The 18517-nt window shown below is 36.0% G+C and overlaps 1 protein-coding gene across 1 annotated transcript in view; it reads left to right on the top strand.

The window, feature by feature from the left end:
* Positions 1-2012: 2012 nt before the first annotated feature.
* The window catches only part of LOC149785717 (atrial natriuretic peptide receptor 1-like), a 37989-nt gene continuing 21484 nt past the window's right edge, over positions 2013-18517 (top strand). Inside the window, exon 1 of the mRNA XM_089979924.1 lies at positions 2013-3046. Coding sequence (XP_089836050.1) covers positions 2776-3046 — 271 coding nt within the window. The 5' untranslated portion in view covers positions 2013-2775. The remainder of the gene's footprint in view (positions 3047-18517) is intronic.

Below are 18517 nucleotides of genomic sequence, written 5' to 3'. Positions count from 1 at the left end.
TGATTGTGTGCTGTAATGTTGTGTTGTACCAGCTAGAGCTCTATCTTGCTAAATGATTGTGTGCTGTAATGCTGTGTTGTACCAGCTAGAGCTCATACTTGCTAAATGATTGTGTCCTGTAATGCTGTGTTGTACCAGCTAGAGCTCATACTTGCTAAATGATTGTGTGCTGTAATGCTGTGTTGCACCAGTTAGAGCTCAGACTTGTTAAATGATTATGTCCTGTAATGCTGTGTTGTACCAGCTAGAGCTCAGACTTGCTAAATGAGTATGTGCTATAATGCTGTGTTGCACCAGCTAGAGCTCAGACTTGCTAAATGATTATGTGCTGTAATGCTGTGTTGCACCAGCTAGAGCTCAGACTTGCTAAATGATTATGTGCTATAATGCTGTGTTGCACCAGCTAGAGTTCAGACTTGCTAAATGATTATGTCCTGTAATGCTGTGTTGTACCAGCTAGAGCTCAGACTTGCTAAATGATTGTGTGCTGTAATGCTGTGTTGTACCAGCTAGAGCTCATACTTGCTAAATGATTGTGTCCTGTAATGCTGTGTTGTACCAGCTAGAGCTCATACTTGCTAAATGATTGTGTCCTGTAATGCTGTGTTGTACCAGCTAGAGCTCAGACTTGCTAAATGATTGTGTGCTGTAATGCTGTGTTGCACCAGTTAGAGCTCAGACTTGTTAAATGATTATGTCCTGTAATGCTGTGTTGCACCAGGTAGAGCTCAGACTTGCTAAATGAGTATGTGCTATAATGCTGTGTTGCACCAGCTAGAGCTCAGACTTGCTAAATGATTATGTGCTGTAATGCTGTGTTGCACCAGCTAGAGTTCAGACTTGCTAAATGATTATGTCCTGTAATGCTGTGTTGTACCAGCTAGAGCTCAGACTTGCTAAATGATTATGTTTTATTTCTGTGCTACAATAAGCTCTACTACTGGTCACTTACATGCAAAAGGCAATGTATGAATGAAACCCGATATATCAGAATAAACAACAATCTGGAGGTTCTTAGGGAAAAGGGTTTGCTAATAATAAAACTGTTCATGAGTTTTAAAGGTTCGATTCGAAGCCTTCATTTCTTTCCAATGTCGTGCAAAATACCATGCCTCTAGAGAAATCCTCAAATGCCCTTATTTACAACAAGTTTTAATCTCTGATCTTTCAGGGACTGCATAAGTTGGCGAATAACCGTGGAATAATGTTGAAACACTTCATTAAGAATAAGAATCAAGTGTCTAATTGGTTTTAACATCAAGGTGGTTGAACCCGAAAGTAATCAGGTGTTCTCGGGTTTTATTTGCGTCGTGATGTCATATATCTTGAAGTGATTATTTTTTATGCATATCACGTACTCCTTGCGAAATAAAAAAGCGTAATGCTCTTCCACCATTCTTGTAAATAGATGCAAATAAATATTCCTGCACCAATCATATTTAGCAGATTCGTTCTCTGTTTTAAAAATAATACAATCACATATTTTATCTGATCATCTTTAACGTTTATAAATCTGCAGAATTACTACCTCTAAGTAAGCAATGCCTTTGACGAAGTACACTGTCATCGCAAATTGTTGAAGACTTTGTGCAGTTAGTCTGAGAACGTTATTCTGTCTCCAGAAGCAGCCAAATGATCCCCAGTGACGCGTATGAATTTATGGACCTTCACCATGCGAAAATGTTAGGCTTTTTCTTAAGTCAAAAGCCATACAATAAAACTACGAAAGCACATTTGCACGATAAATTTAAGCACAAGAAGGTTAGTTATATGCAATTATTTTTCATGTTATGATCAAAAGAAATAAAGAATTGACTTATGTCCCATCAATAACATTATCATTTAAACGTGACTTTCATCTGAGGACAGGTGGTACATCGCTATTAGAAGGTCCAAACCCATTAGGATGCAACTAATCATATAAATGATATAGTTGCCTTTAGACGACGGCTAATCGTACCTGTGGTGGAAGGAAGAATAGATCACTAATTTACAGCATCAATTTACTACGATCGATTCCATGTAACTGATGATGAGATTTGTTAAATATGAAAATAGACGTCGACAAATTACATGCAATCCAGTTTCCATCACACACGCCCAGTTAACAACGCAATAGCACATGATCTAAATGATGAAATAGAACACAATAATTATGATCTTTCACTTAAAAGTCACAAATGGGATTAGGGCGACATCTGGTGCTACATGTCATGGAATAAATGCTTGACAAAAAAGATGTCAAACATTAAGATGGGAACAGTTTCCTTGTTCGTAATGCTCTGGTGAAAAAGAGAACTTCATTCTTTGAAGTCCTTCATTCGACAACTAGTCATTAAAAATATATAAGAGAATTGGAATGTAAACAAGTATTTTTATTGGACAACAAAATTCTGCAAGAATTTTACCAGAAACAGAGGACACCAAAATTCTGCAAGAATTTTACCAGAAACAGAGTTAAGATTTACATATAAGAACGAAAACTGTTCTATCTCTCAACCAGCGATACGGAATTATACTTTTATCGTTTTTTGTCAAGTTTTGAATTCGTAGAGTGTAAACTTAATGTGTTGGAACTTGTTACACGCTTAAATGCTCTGTCACGTCGAGCAATTACGTCATATTTAAAAACTGAAATGCATCAGCAATAAATTCCTTAGAGCAGTTAGAAGACCTGCATTTTGTCAGGTAATCCGTTTCGTATTTATTTTTTGCAACTGAAAATATGTCTTAATGTAAACACGCATAGATACAAAGGCATATGATACGTCATCAATGTCATCTTTTTGTCAGAAGGTGACCATGTATTACTTACCGTTTGTCCTCACTATTGTATGGAATCTGGGTGGTTGCGAATCGGTCGTGGAATTCAAAGTCGGAGTTTCAATCATCAGCGGACTGGGTTCTCCTTATGACATCGAGAGAGTGGGACCCGCCATCGAGCTGGCTTTTCAGAGGGTCAACAACGACATTCTTAATTCAAGTTATGCCTTGGTTAAACTGGAGCGATCTTACGGGAAAATCTGCAGCTCAACCAATGCATCCGGTGAGTATAATATTTTTCTTCAAGTCCGAAAACAGACTGAGCACTTAAAAGAAAACAGAAAAAGGTGGCATTTTATTATGGAGTTGGCACTCAGAACATTTCCAGATGATAAAAATAACGCCATAAAGTCCGAAATGTATTCAAAGCGAATACCAAACAAGTTGTACTAATTTGATCTTAACCAATGTAGCAATTGCGAAACAATAGTCAAATGGATGACGAGGACATAAACAGTATTTGTCTGGTTAATTACTGGAAATATTGTGTGTTTTTTTCTCTAACATTAATTCATCTCTTATAATCAAACGACTTTAAGAGTACTTGCATTTATTGTTTGATTCTTAACAAATTTTAATATGGTAATTTATCTGGGAAACAATGACTTGAAAAAGGTATTCTACTCTATAAATAAAAACTCGTACATTTCATAGCTTTTCATAATCCCCGATGAATAATGATTTTGCCAGAAGTTGCAGGATCAAAACCAGGTAATTGACCAAAAGGTACATGTACATTTTCCGAGTCATTCTATCTATTCTAACATGTTTAAATAAACAAAATATTGTTTTGTTTACAGTTATCGAACTTCATTTTAGTATTGAGTTTAGACATCACTATACCACGAAAGTTTCCATTTCAGCCATTGGGTGAAAGCTCATGTGATGTACTTTAAATAACAACTTCCGCCCTTGCTCGTCAGATGGGCCATTTTGGGGGAGATTCTTGAATAAGGAATATGTTTACCTTGGGAATTGGTCGGCCATTTTGGCAAGCGTGATTTTAATCATGCAAAGTCTTTACTCCGTTCAAAACGTAACCTAGATTTATCAGTGGATTTAACAATAGAAAGATAGAGTATAAAGGCGACCATATTTAGCGTAGTTCTGGCACGGAAGCAATATGGCTGACAGGAAATCGTTATCAAAGTTCACAGTTGGCCATTTATCACTGACTAGGTTTTGTTTGAATAAGTCATGTTTGGAACACACTTTTGGTCAGAGCACCAAAACAGACCCATAATATCGTGTTCTTATAGGCATATACCTACTTTCTGTTGTGCTTGTAGCTATAGATATGTATTTAAGTTTTTCATTTATAACTTTTGGCAGACTGTGGTCTCCATTTGATCACCACTTCAAATGCAGACACGTATATTTAAGTCAAAGCCTCGCGTATGTTTGCTTTATTAAAATTTTATTCCATTCCATTTACCATTATTTGTAGCATCAATACCGGGACAAGGTACAGTCTCCAACAATACGTGATATATTTGCTTCAGTGTTTACCACAAATTGGCACCTCATTCACCACAATTTTCGATACAAAGAGAAGCCAACTAAAGCATGCCTATTGACTGTATATAAGAATATGGCTGTAAAAATATCCTCCCATGTTTTGATTGACTTGAATGTTAAAATCACATTTGGCGTTGCTATTTGTCATTCGACATTAGATTATTGATGTTTCTGTTGATAAATACACGTGCTTCTTCTGTTTTACTTAAGGTGATGAAAAGGGAGTCATTTTAAGCTAAGTAATGCAGACCACGCACAGGTCAAAGTGACCGATCGGTGCTCCATAGTTTCCATACCATAATCCTGTATGCTTTCCGTGCGAGAGAAAAACATACAAGGCATGAGGTGCTTCGTGACCTGTACAGGTTATATTACTGTCAAGATATTAGATTGCCTTCTGCTGTTGTTGTTGTAGGGTTTAACGCCATTTTTCAGCACACGATAGGCTATACATGGCGGCCAGTATTAATGGTGGAGGAAGAAACCGAGATAACTTTAGAAAGAAACACCGACCCACAAGAAGCTACTGGCAAGTTTTCTCACATACCCACATTAGCCGAATCCGAGACTCGAACCCACGCAGACAGAGGTGAGATGGCAGTGATCTGTAACGGAGAGCGCTTTGGACTACTCGGCCACTCGAGGCCCCAGATTGTCTTCTGCAATATTTGAAAGTGAAAAAACAAATATAAAATGGATTTTTCGCCGATTCGAAAGTTAATCCACCTCATAATCAAAGATATCGAACGGATTCAATATGGTGGTTTTCTTTGATGATATTGCGTTAGAGTTTAAGAGATTCTATGCCATGTCGTTTCGCAGTATCCATACTCCTTGATCACATATATGTCATTTCCGCACAATTAATATTTTCATATTTGGATTTCAACCAAATGAGACGCGTTGTTCTACCATGACACAATCTCCTGTACAAGTGCCTCCATCATCGTTTAACGGCTCATTTAATGTGGTCTGAATCTCCAAAACACCCAGTTTCATTGCCGCACAGTAAATATTTCGACCATTCTATACTTCATCCAGATAATATATATATATATATATATATATATATATATATATATATATAGAGAGAGAGAGAGAGAGAGAGAGAGAGAGAGAGAGAGAGAGAGAGAGGGGGGTGGGTGGGTGGGCAGGTTCGTTAGTTAGTTTAAATATGAGCATTTTATTACCTTTTGGTGATGTTATGTTTCCTGATTTCCCGATGCAGTACCTTGCGTTTCAACACAAACTTTTTTTTATAATCGTTTCCAAGCAATTTCTGTAGGCAGCTGTATATTTGCAAGGTTCCATATCCTGATGTTCAGATTCGTGTATGTAGCAGCAACATGAAGTCAATCAGCTACTGGATTCTGGACAATAGTGGTTCTAAGGCGCAATACTAATACCTAAATTTCGTTTTAATTTTATGGTCCTACTTCTTCTTATTTCATTTTTGGACATTCAAACCTCCAATATATAAATAATTCTGACTATAATACAATTCTGCGTTTCCATAAATTTATCACAAACATTAACAAAACAGTGGCAGATTTGGAGAGCTAAATCAATAATTTATTGCGTTATAATATTATACGAGAACATTGAAAGTCAAATTGAGAACGACTAGACCACTGGCGGGCCTCGAATAATGAACTTCAGTCTGTGTAAAGCAGAAGACTAATTTGATTTATTTAAACAACATAAATAATGGCACAAAGCTAAATTGTATTGAATTCAATAGTTTCAGGAGTTGATCAAAATATTTATTGTGATTAACATGGAAGCAACAATGTCGGTATGCATAAGTCATGAATTAGCTTGTAAGTTTAGATGACATTAAAGTGTGGTCAAAACAAGTTATGTTACAAAAAGCATCGAAGTGGATAAAAATGGTGATCATTTTTGTTTTTGAATTGCCATCATCAAGAAAGATAAATGTTTAAGAAAAGATGCTGATTTACACTTTATATTTAATGATGATAACATGGCGATAGAAAATATAAATCTCACAGCAACATGGTTGAAATAGCATAGTATGAGGATAAATAAACAGCACAACTTGTAGAGGTTGTAAATATTACAAGGACAGTCTACAGATATCCAACAAAAACTGGGACAGAATTTATGACGAACAAAGATAGCCTTAAAATAACACATGGTGACTCCGTATTTAAAGTGATTGTTTTCGATCAGTCATAGGAATTTTAAATTTGCAAAATCTAAAACCATTCATGCTTATAAAAGAACTGAATAAACGTTGCAGACACTTAAAATAAAAGTACTTGCTTTAGACGGCGGTCCTGCTGGCTTGTTGGGAAAACCTCAAGACAGTAAATTAATCTCTTTTTATTCCGTTTTGAATGATCCACATCCAATACACCCAGAGACTGAATTTTTTTTTAGTATTTCAGTTCCCTTAAATGTTGCTGAAAGTCCAGTTACGTATACAAATATCCACCAATCGGGGGAGGGGGCGCGGGGAAGGGGGGGGGCACAAATTAAACGGGACAGAAAGAAGAAAAGCAATGACTCGAAATAATGATTAATACAGCAACCTACTTTCAAATTACACTATCTCAGTTTCATCTTAGTTATTTGAACTGTGCCAAGAGAAGGTATGCTTTTTGATGATACATAGATTAATTAAAAGCCAAGAAGTACAGGACTTTACCCATGTCATGCGATGTTACACGATAAAATGATTGACATACGTTACCTTGGTTACTTGTTGTTGTTGTTGTTGTGGGGTTTAACGCCATTTTTCAGTACACGATAGGCTATAGATAGCGGCCAGTATTAATGGTGGAGGAAGAACCCGGGAAAACCTCGGAAAGAACCACCGACCCACGAGAAGCTACTGGCATGCTTTCTCACATACCCACATTGGCTGAATCTGAGACTCGAACCTGCGCAGACAGAGGTGAAATGGCAGTGATCCGTAACGGAGAGCGCTTTAGACCACTCGGCCACTCGGGGCCCCCACCATGGTTAGCATATCAAATATAATTAACGATACAAATATGGTATACAGTATACTGAAAGGTTTTTTCCTATACAAGCCATTAAGCAGTTTAGAAAACTACATTCTTGCAACTGCATAGGATGACTGGTTTAAAATGAACATTTGGTAAAAGCTATTAAACTGGAAGGTTTAGATGCCACCATCAGGTTGAGGGATATTCAAACATTCAAAAGGCAAAACTTAGCAGAATTGGTCAAATCAATACACAAATTCATGTTTTTGTAGAGACGAGAAGACTGCTTTTGGAATTTAAGATACCTTTACATTATGATGACGTATTTGATTCAGATACTTGAGATTTAAAAAAAAATAAAATGCAATTTTTTTTAAATGCCATAATTCAAGAATAAGCCAGAATAACACAATAATGTACGAAATAATTTGAAAAACCTATATCTTCTGTTGTGTAGGTATTTACAGAACGTAAATATGACAATGGGAGGAGGTAGTGTTAAATATAAAACGTTGTTAGCTGATGAATTAATTCAGTGAAAGAAAAAGATCAACCTAATGGCTGAAAATTTCTCAGCAAGATCGCAACGAATTTCCAGATGAGGGAATGGAAAGAAACAAATTATATGGTTTTCAATAATCCGCATAACAGATTTACAGGTACAAAACAGAAAACGTAATGAACATTTGTATGTGCCAAAGAATGATTTTCCTGTTGAGATGGAGGAGTTTTAGTAGGAGGTTGAGATGGAAGAGAAGAAGAATAATAATAGGAAAAACAACATTTTTAACCCCAATCAGTTGTAGGCACGGCCAGAGTTGAAATGATCATTGTTATCACGGTAATTGTATGAATAGGAGCTATGTAACGTCTGTTTCTTAAAATAGTCTTTCAACTTTAAACGTAACGATAGCTTTTGTGTAACATTTGAATTAATGCTTTCTATGTTTTCTCCGAAAACTATCACCTGCATTAAATGTACAACTAATTGCGCTTTTTTTTTAAAATTCCAAATGTTTTTACGAGTTGACCTTTTCTTTGGATCTCTTTCTTTTTGATGACGTCATTTTTATGTCCTGCATCTGTTAGTCATAATGCGTAACGCCAGATTTCATCGGTTTAATATTTCTACTGATTTAATATAGTCGTAGTTAACTTACATGTAATCTTCAAAACTTTGATACTCTTCAAAATACTCTAAGGACTCTCCATACTCAGTGATGTTTTAGTCATTTAAATAGCAAAGAAATGAAAAATGTGCATATAGAACAAGAATTGGGATTATTCGAAGTATAAAATATTGCTATAGATATATGCATTGCAAATGGAACAGACAAAGACATATTCGGTAAAATAAAATCATAGAGAAATAGTTGGATTAGATGGACCAGAAACACGCGGTGAAGACCTTTGTAATATGCATAACTGTGATAGCTGGTAAAATTGGCAAGGCATTGGCAGCTGTTATGTTTGATACTGTAACATCACAATGCGAAGAAATCAAAGTAGAAAAGGATATTGAAAAACTGCATTTCAAAGAAATAACGGGACGTCTGTTTAACATAATATGTTCGGTTGCTTTCTTGTTGAAGCATATGTTTTGACCACATTCTGTCTATTATGCAGTGAAGCTGATAATTGTTAGAGGCCAACTATGAAGAAGCTTTCCTGAATGATTCAACAGTTGTTTTCAAGTGCATTGCTATCTCAGATTCGGAAGGTAGTTGTTTTCAAGTGCATTGCTATCTCAGATTCGGAAGGTAGTTGTTTTCAAGTGCATTGCTATCTCAGATTTGGAAGGTAGTTGTTTTCAAGTGCATTGCTATCTCAGATTCGGAAGGTAGTTGTTTTCAAGTGCATTGCTATTTCAGATTTGAAGGTAGTTGTTTACAAGTTCATTGCTATCTCAGATTCGGAAGGTAGTTGTTTTCAAGTGCATTGCTATCTCAGATTTGAAGGTAGTTGTTTCTTTTTCATGTTTTCACTGGCTTCACATGATCAATGTTTTAGAATTTGTACAAAGTAATGATTATTGCTTCATCTATCACCAAGGTTATCAAAGTAAGAAACTGTACAAAAATATGAATAATATTTCGTCTGTCATCAAGGGTATCAAAGTATAGAATTTGGACAAAAGTATGAATAATATTACCTCTGTCACCAAGGGTATCAAAGTATAGAATTTGGACAAAAGTATGAATATTGTTCCATCCACAATTAGGATATAGGTATCATTGATTTTCACTTGTATAGTGATAATGAATTATGGATTTCAATCAAATGTTGATATTGAGTATTGACTAAAAAATCAAACAAGTGTATAGGATGGCGTCCAGTTAACGATCACGACGTACTTCCGGTTCCACTGATCTCGTTCAATGGTCAAGAAGTCACCTTACATTGCCCGCCCCTCTCATTCTGCCGAAGGATCCTTCAAGAGCCTCCCTATCCCCTGCAGACCCATCAGTCCCAAAGCTTTTGTCCCTCGCTGGAAGAAAAACCAATACTGTCCTCCGAGCCGATATTATCATGGACAGCAAATTAGGGTTACACGAAATCCCACACGGTTCTACGACTCACCAGCCAAAATCAACTACAACTATAATGACTAGAAAATTTTAGCACACGAGACAGTACTTAAGTACGAATGCAATAATTTACGATACACATGCACGCTCGTGAATTTGCTTCGTTACATATTAAATCATTTCATCGGAACTAACGGACGATATTGTTATTATAAATACCTGGTTTATACATAAATCTGTATTCGACAAGAATAATCTCACTGAATTATAAGCACTCGAACATTACTCATCCTTCAATACATGCAACCTATAAGTGAATTCAGTTTGATTTTTGTTGTTGTTGTAGGGTTTAACGCCATTTTTCAGCACACGGTAGGCTATACATGGCGGCCAGTATTAATGGTGGAGGAAGAACCCGGGAAATCCCCGGAAAGAACCACCGACCCTCGAGAAGCTACTGGCAAGCTTTCTCACATACCCACATTGGCCGAATCCGAGACTCGAACCTACGCAGACAGAGGTGAGATCGCAGTGATCCATAACGGAGAGCGCTTTAGACCACTCGGCCACTCAGGGCCCCGAATTCAGTTTGCCTGTTATGTTAAAGTTGGTTAACTTGAAACAGACTAAAGTCTATTTCATAGCATAGCGTCATAGGACAATGGCTGACGATCTGTAAAATTTAGAATAAACAATTCTCTCATGCAACACGAAAAGCAAATAAATATTTTAGCTTTATATTTCACCTACTTCTACAGCTGAAGATTGCTTTCGTAAAAGGTTATTGATGTATGTCTTTCCAACATACAATCAATACCTGCTTTGCTTGGACAGAGCCCGCTTAAGGTATTTTGCAGTTATTTTTTATTACAGGCAATTGTTACAACCTTACAAAAATTACTTGCCAAAAGTAAAAGATCTACCTATTGCTGATTTTGGTTTAAGAAAAACTTGGAGAACGTTTACAAGAATTTAAAAAATCCAATGCTAATTTATTAAAAGAAGATGAAGAAGGGTCTAAAACATCAAAGACTAGGAAAAGCAGAATTTCTCAAGATGAAAGAAATAATAGACAAATTGGATTTCATTCAGTTTACGACATTCAAACACTAAGAATGTTTGATATCTGCATTCTCTCATCTTATTTTTTTTTTGTCATACAAGAAAATTTGCTTGTTTTAAAGCTATTAAAGTAACAAAAACTGTGCAAAACCAATTCGCAAGTCACTTTGAAAATCAACAAGACTAAAGAACATATAACGACCTTGTCCATATATAGCCCAATGCCAGAAATACTTAAACGTTCAGGTATTAAATAGCATATACCTTCAAACGAATGTAGAGTGAAACAAATGTCATTGTCAGCTATGTTTACCGTGAAGCAGTTAATCGGGTATACCAGTCGCTTACATCATGCAGTACAAACTCTTCTTTAGGAAGTATATATGTCAACCATTATACATGAATAGTGAACAAATTGCAAAACGGATTATTCCATTTTTCACTTAGTTCACGATCGACAACCTAACAGAGCATGATTGTACCTGAATATACATATTAACACTGTAGAGGCAAAGGGAAATTATACTTGGTGAATGTGTGCGAAACGTAAAATCAAATGTACATTGCTATACACGTTTTTAGTAATAGCATAGTAGCGCTTAACTTCTGTGCATTATTTTCAAAGCACTCTGTGTTAGTATCTCTGGACAACAGGGAAGATGATAGTAGATTGTTGCATTTAATGTTTGAAAGCAAACGAAAGACAAATGTGAAAAATACACCAATGCAGCATAAGATGGTGGAGCAGCTTAAACCGTGATCCGAATGCCATTGTGTGCTTTCTATTCAGACTGTGCATTCAACACACTGAGAAGAGAGTATCCAACACATGAGCACAACATTGAATATGTTACATTGATGTACCTCTGACACAGCACAGATAGGACTTTGTCCGTTAAAGTTCATAATTCTAGGTTGCAAAATATTTAGGACACTAAAAGTTATATACTAAAAGTGACTGAGAACTATACAAGTATTAGAAAACACATAATCGTGGTACTTATCTTCATTTTGTGGGAATATGCTTGTATTATAACATACACATCGTCTATTCTTTTTAGAATAAGACTCCCGCACCCGGTAATTATTTAAAAGAAACTTTTAAAGTTTTTACAGTTACTCACAGCTCAGGCTGTTGTAACATCCATACCCACTGCATAAACATCTTCATTTGTCTGTGATTTTATTGTTATTTTACAATGTTTAAAAATAAGTTAATATTGGTATGACAGAAAATACCAGCACTATCTAACTACGTAATACAGCAACTGCGAAAAATAAAATTATTAGAAAAGCATATACAGTAATGTATTTAACTTTTCACAGGAAATATTAGAGATAAGTAAATATTTTATATACACTTTCAGTCATAAAAAATATTTTTAGATGAATTAGTCTAAACAAATTCTAATACAGATAGGCATTTAGAAGCATTAAATACCTGGATTGTCTTGTTACATTGTCTTTATAGATTTATTTTTGAACAGTAAGGAGGAAAATGTTACCAATCCCTTTTGTTTTTCACTTTCACATGAATAAAACATGAATAGAAACAAACTTTACACATATTGTGGCTTTCAAATTGGACATACACTCATAATTGTAACTTGTGAGTAACTAAAGCTGCAAATTCTGGATTGGCAGAGGCACATTTCCGCAAATTTCCTTTTATATACCACCTACATTTGTAAATAATGCCTCAAGAACAGTCTGTTTTTTTCTCTAGTGACTGCTTCATTAATTAACTCCAAAAGCTTTCCATTACTGAATTTGCTTTCAGTATATACACTGTACAAAAAATGCCCACCTTTTGAATAATTCTTTTTTTTTGCAGGCAATAAAATAAGTTGTTTGCACTTGCTATGAGCAAAAACCAGGAAAGGGATTATACTTTATTTGCTAATTTGTTATTTCTGATGCTTTGACCTTCTAAAAAATACCATATATATTAACCTGAGATGAAATTTTAAATTTGACATGTTATCCCTACATCATAAACGGATGTAAACTCCGAATAATAGAGACGGAAAAGTGATAGACTTTCACGGTTGGATGGTAAAATCTCAGCTCCACAAAAACAGATTGATTAGAAAAGAGAAAAGACTTGAGATGAACGGGAACTATTCAGAGATTTTAAACCGTTTCTAATGCCTTGGAAAGTGTATGAATACGAATAGGACAGCCAGCAGAGCAGAGGATACAGCGATATAGCTGCTTGGAAATTTTTTATTCCGTTGATCTGAAACGATTTTTTTTTACATTGAAGACATTATTAAAACACGAGGTACATAGAAGACCGTCTAATTTAGTGGTAGTATTCATCGAGTTAAAACCAAAATAAACATTCAAGACTGAACTGAACACGGAACAGATTATAAATGTCTTGCATTAGAGGTTATAATGCATGTATAAAAACAGCAGAATTTGAGAAGAGAGAAGAAAATCAAACCAATGGCTAACATTACCTTGGGATTTACTGCATCACGTATGAAGAGCAAGAATACCATTAAATTACTCGTGAATTTATGAAGCACTTGCTTCAATTGTCAAAAACTACCAATATTCTAATTTGCTTTTGAAACTTGAATACCAAGTAGAAAAAGGGTTGTTGAGAGATTCTGAATCTGAAACTACACCACTAACAGAGTCTACAGCTGTGAATTTAAATAGTCTCTAAACGTTAAGCTGAATACAAGTTAACCACAATAGACGCCGTGAAGCAATATGCTAATGAGATCAGAGTATAAAGAAAGCCTGAAACGTAAAATGGCTACAGGAGCGAATATGGTTGCAGAAGTAATAGTTAATGGTGTATCATTTATAGAAAACAACTATATGTTCAAATTATTTGACCCTAGTTTAGCTGATGATAAATCCATTGAACATTTGCAGAGAAAAATGACAGAGTTCAAATTAAACTAGAAGAAGAACTCCCATTACCTGACTGAAAGATTGAGAGAACAAGACTTTCGACAACGTAGATGATGGTAATAAATGATAAAGGTGTAACAAGAATTTAAACAACCTAGATGACAGTAAATATATGGTAAAGGTTTAAACACCCGTTAAATAATGATTCCTGACAGGCAAGAAATTATACTACAGAGTGCTAAATGCATTATTTCAACATACCTTTTTCAGGTACACACTGTGCAACATTTAGTCGGCACAAATGTTACAGACCAGAATTGTAAGTCAAAGGTCAAATAAATTAATTATACAAGGTAGTTGCTTCACCTTGTATAATTAGATAGAATGTGACGCTAATGATTTATTGAATAACAATTGGGCCATAATCCTTGTGAAAGACAACAATCTATACCTCAAAAGCAATGATCGTTTCAATTCTAAAAGTCTCTAAGGTGGTAGAACTTGGTAACCAAAGCTGTAAACAGGAGAACTGAACAATATTTGTCTCTAGTAGGACACGATTACTTTTGAATCATTTATGCAATCAGTTAATGTCAAGTACAAACATTGAATTGCTTTCCTTTATGATTATATTACGCAAGAGAGACTTGAAGGCTTAGCAGTCAATACAACTTTAACGCAGATCACGCTTGCTTCTCCAGGAATGACATTAAAAGATGTTTTGATACGCTGCAAAAGGATACAGGATGTGATCCAGAAATATTTGAAAACTCAACTACAGACACAAAACCTCAGTTGCTAAAGAAGGTTTGCCAATCTTTGTTTATTCCCTGGGTTTTCAATGTATGTATCAGTTGCCGGAACCACAAATGTTCATACTTTTCGCGCTGATGGCCTTTGTATCTGGACTACTTTAAGAAGTACACATGGCAACATAATACAATGCAGTGGTTACCATTCAAAAACAGTTTACATCAGTAAATGAATAGAAACGAAGCTGCACGCGCTTACAAAACAGTTTTGTTATTTCAGATTCTTGTGTAAACAGTGGAAAACCAATTATGCTTTGGGTATCTTTAAGTATATTTGAAAGAGTCTCAGAACGTGATCACTGCGAGGAGTTGTTGATTCTGAAATAAATGTTTGGACTGAATCTGATTTAATACAAGAATTCAAGTCGTGTGGCAAAATGATTTTTGTCGACTCTCTCTAATTTCTTTGTGGGTCTTTTCTGAATATGATATTTACGTCTTGTTGTACTTTTACATAGCAAACTTGTCCATCTTTCCTGAATATGATATTTACGTCTTGTTGTACTTTTACATAGCAAACTTGTCCATCTTTCCTGAATATGATATTTACGTCTTGTTGTACTTTTACATAGCAAACTTGTCCATCTTTCCTGAATATGATATTTACGTCTTGTTGTACTTTTACATAGCAAACTTGTCCATCTTTCCTGAATATGATACACTGGTCAACAGTGAAATCATTACTGACTTGAAAAGGCCCTAATCTGTAGTATTTTGGTGTGCCGAACACGAATATAACCGTGAAAAATTTGTATTGGCTCTCGTTTTGAAGATATTCATATACCTCATTTTCTATGTTTCACTGTGTAAATTTCTCCAGTAGGACTGCAGCAACATCCGGAATAATGATGTAACATTGCATAATACCATCATGCTCACATCATCCACAGTTGATTGCATCATTTTCTGATGCAATGCAATACTAATGCCATGCGGCTGCTGAAGTAAGTTGACGTCAGCAGTGTACTAGACATGTGTAGGCCTATTATACTAATGCCAGGCGGCTGCTGAAGCTGACGTAAGCAGTGTACTATATAAAGCCCAATCAGATAGGTTCAGCATTTAAAATATTTTAGACGTTGTGCGAGACAGTTCAAGCTACTGTTACATAAAACTTATTATTTTATCCATTTACGTACAATAAAGAACAGTAATGCCTCGAAAGTGTGTTAATACCGCGGACAATTTTTGCTATATTTGTGGGGAAGTGACATTTGCCAACCAGAAGAAAAGTATCAATTCTCAAGTGAAGAAGGCATATCATCTTTACTTCGGATGCAAGGTTGGTGACCAAGACAAGCCTTGGGCTCCGCATATATGCTGTGCTACATGTACAACACAGCTTTCACAGTGGTTGAATTGCAAAAGGTCATCAATGCCGTTTGCAGTCCCAATGGCGTGGAGAGAGCCAAGCAACCACCTAAATGACTGTTACTTCTGCTTGGTTCCTCCTCTTTCCGGCGGAATAACGAAGCGAAAGAAGTCGAGAATAGTCTACCCAAACATTCCGTCTGCATTGAGACCAGTTCCACATGGTGAGGGACTTCCTATTCCAGAACCTCCAGCAGAATATTCTCTTGATTCATCTGACGAAGACAAAGGTGAGTCGACCTGTTCTTCTCCTGGTCCATCAGCATGCAGTGATCCAGATTTTCACTGTGGTGCATCATCAACCCCACACAGAATAACACAGGAAGAACTAAATGACCTGATTCGTGATTTGGACTTATCAAAGAACAAGGCAGAATTGCTAGGATCAAGACTCCAACAATGGAATCTTCTAGAAGAAGATGTCACAATTACTGCATATCGAAAGCGCCACCAGCAATTGGAGCCTTTCTTCAGAAAGGAAAGTAATATGATATTCTGTTCCGATATTGAGGGCCTCATGAATGCTTTAAAAATCACTCATGACCCACAAGAATGGAGACTATTTGTGGACTCTTCGAAACTGAGTCTCAAGGCTGTGCTTTTGCACAATGGAAACATTCTTCCATCTATTCCAGTAGCGTATGCTGTCCACATGAAAGAGACATACGATAACTTAAGGCAGCTACTGAATTCCATTGAGTATAACAAGTACAGCTGGCACCTCTGTGGTGATTTGGAGGTAGTTGCCCTTTTAATGGGACTGCAGCAAGGATATACAAAATACATGTGTTTCTTATGCGAGTGGGATAGCCGAGCAAGGGAAATGCACTACATGAGGAAGGAATGGACTCACAGGCAGAATGTAGCCATTGGAGAGAAGAATATCCAACACCCAGCTCTGGTTGAGGCTCAGAAAATCTTGCTACCACCCCTTCACATCAAACTAGGTTTGATGAAGAACTTCGTGAAAGCCATTGACCGGACTTTGCCAGCATTCCGATACCTGCATGAAAAATTCCCTCGACTCAGCGAAGCAAAGATTAAAGAGGGAGTTTTTGTGGGTCCTCAGATTCGAGAGCTTTTCAAAGATGACCGGTTCAACAACTTGCTGGAAGGTGACGCGAAACAAGCATGGAATGCTTTTCGCCTAGTTTCTACAAACTTCCTCGGAAATGTTAGGGCAGAAAACTATAAGGAACTAGTAGAAGACATGTTGATGAAGTATAAGAAACTTGGCTGCAATATGTCTCTAAAGATTCACTTCCTTCATTCCCATTTGGATTTCTTTCCTAGCAACTGTGGTATTGTTAGTGATGAACACGGCGAACGTTTTCATCAAGATATCGCAACAATGGAACAAAGATACCAGGGAAAATGGTCCACTACAATGCTGGCTGACTACTGCTGGACACTCCTCAGAGATGCTCCCGAACAGCTGTACAAGAGACAGGCGAAGAAATCTAAGATGTAGTCAATGACTTGATTTTTTATAGGTAGGCTATTACAGTTGACCTTTTACTATTGGAATGCATTTCGTTATGTAAACATTAATTTCTTGCAGATTACAAAAAAACTAGAGCCAATTTTGCAATTTGACTGTCATATTCGTGTTCAGCACATAAAAATTGATAAGAATTGACTAATTTTATTTCAGTAACATGACTTTTGTAAAAATTTGTTGTCCAGTGATATTTACGTCTTGTTGTACTTTTACATAGTAAACTTGTCCATCTTTCCTACTTATGATCTTTCTCAAAATCTTGTCCAGCATCATTTAAATTTTCATATAAATCGTCGTAAACTCTTAAAAAGTTTTAATTTGTTTTAAATGAACCTCTAAGTCTTTTAGCGATAATCCTGTTTTCATTTTGTTTATTCGTCCGTATCAGTTATATTCTAGCTGGAAAACCTACTAAATGGGGATTGTATGGTCGGTTTAACTTCGTTTGGTATTTATTAGTTATAATAATTTAAATTTTGATTTTTTAGACAAGATATTTATTTAATTACTAAACATGTATGATGTGTAAAATATGTTTATTTTTTATAAATATAAAATAGAATTAATACATTTACTTTTGCCTTAATTTTAAGCAAAATCCCAAACTTAGTGACCTAGTGACCCAGATGCTTAGGTCTGCTGATCAGTTTATTCCCCAGCTTCACTCAACGTTTGAATCCAATATATCCACTGAGGTCACAACGACAACGAAGGTTGGGCGTTACCCTCGAACTTATTGCAGATTAACAAGAGTCCAAGCCAACACTTCTTTATATGTGGGCTCCTCTCTAGCTCCCAGCTGTATTATCTGATAACCATACAGGTGTCCCCCCATGTTGCCAAAATTTATAAAGGCTTTTATATATATGTGTTACCCCGAAAGGTATGTGGTGTTGTTTTTCCGTAAAAATAAATAAATCAAAAGGATGTTTGATTCAAAAATTTATTTAGATATTGTTTTATAATTTGGGGTTAATCTTCCCTTTTTGGTACTTGTCGAGGTATCCGGTCTGGGTCCTCAAAGTTCCTATTTTTTGTTGTTGAAATTTTAGGGGT

This window comes from Sinohyriopsis cumingii, chromosome 13, assembly GCF_028554795.1.
Source record: "Sinohyriopsis cumingii isolate HCF-2022 chromosome 13, ASM2855479v2, whole genome shotgun sequence".
NCBI lineage: Eukaryota > Metazoa > Mollusca > Bivalvia > Unionida > Unionidae > Sinohyriopsis > Sinohyriopsis cumingii.
This window is presented reverse-complemented; position numbering and strand designations above follow the sequence as displayed.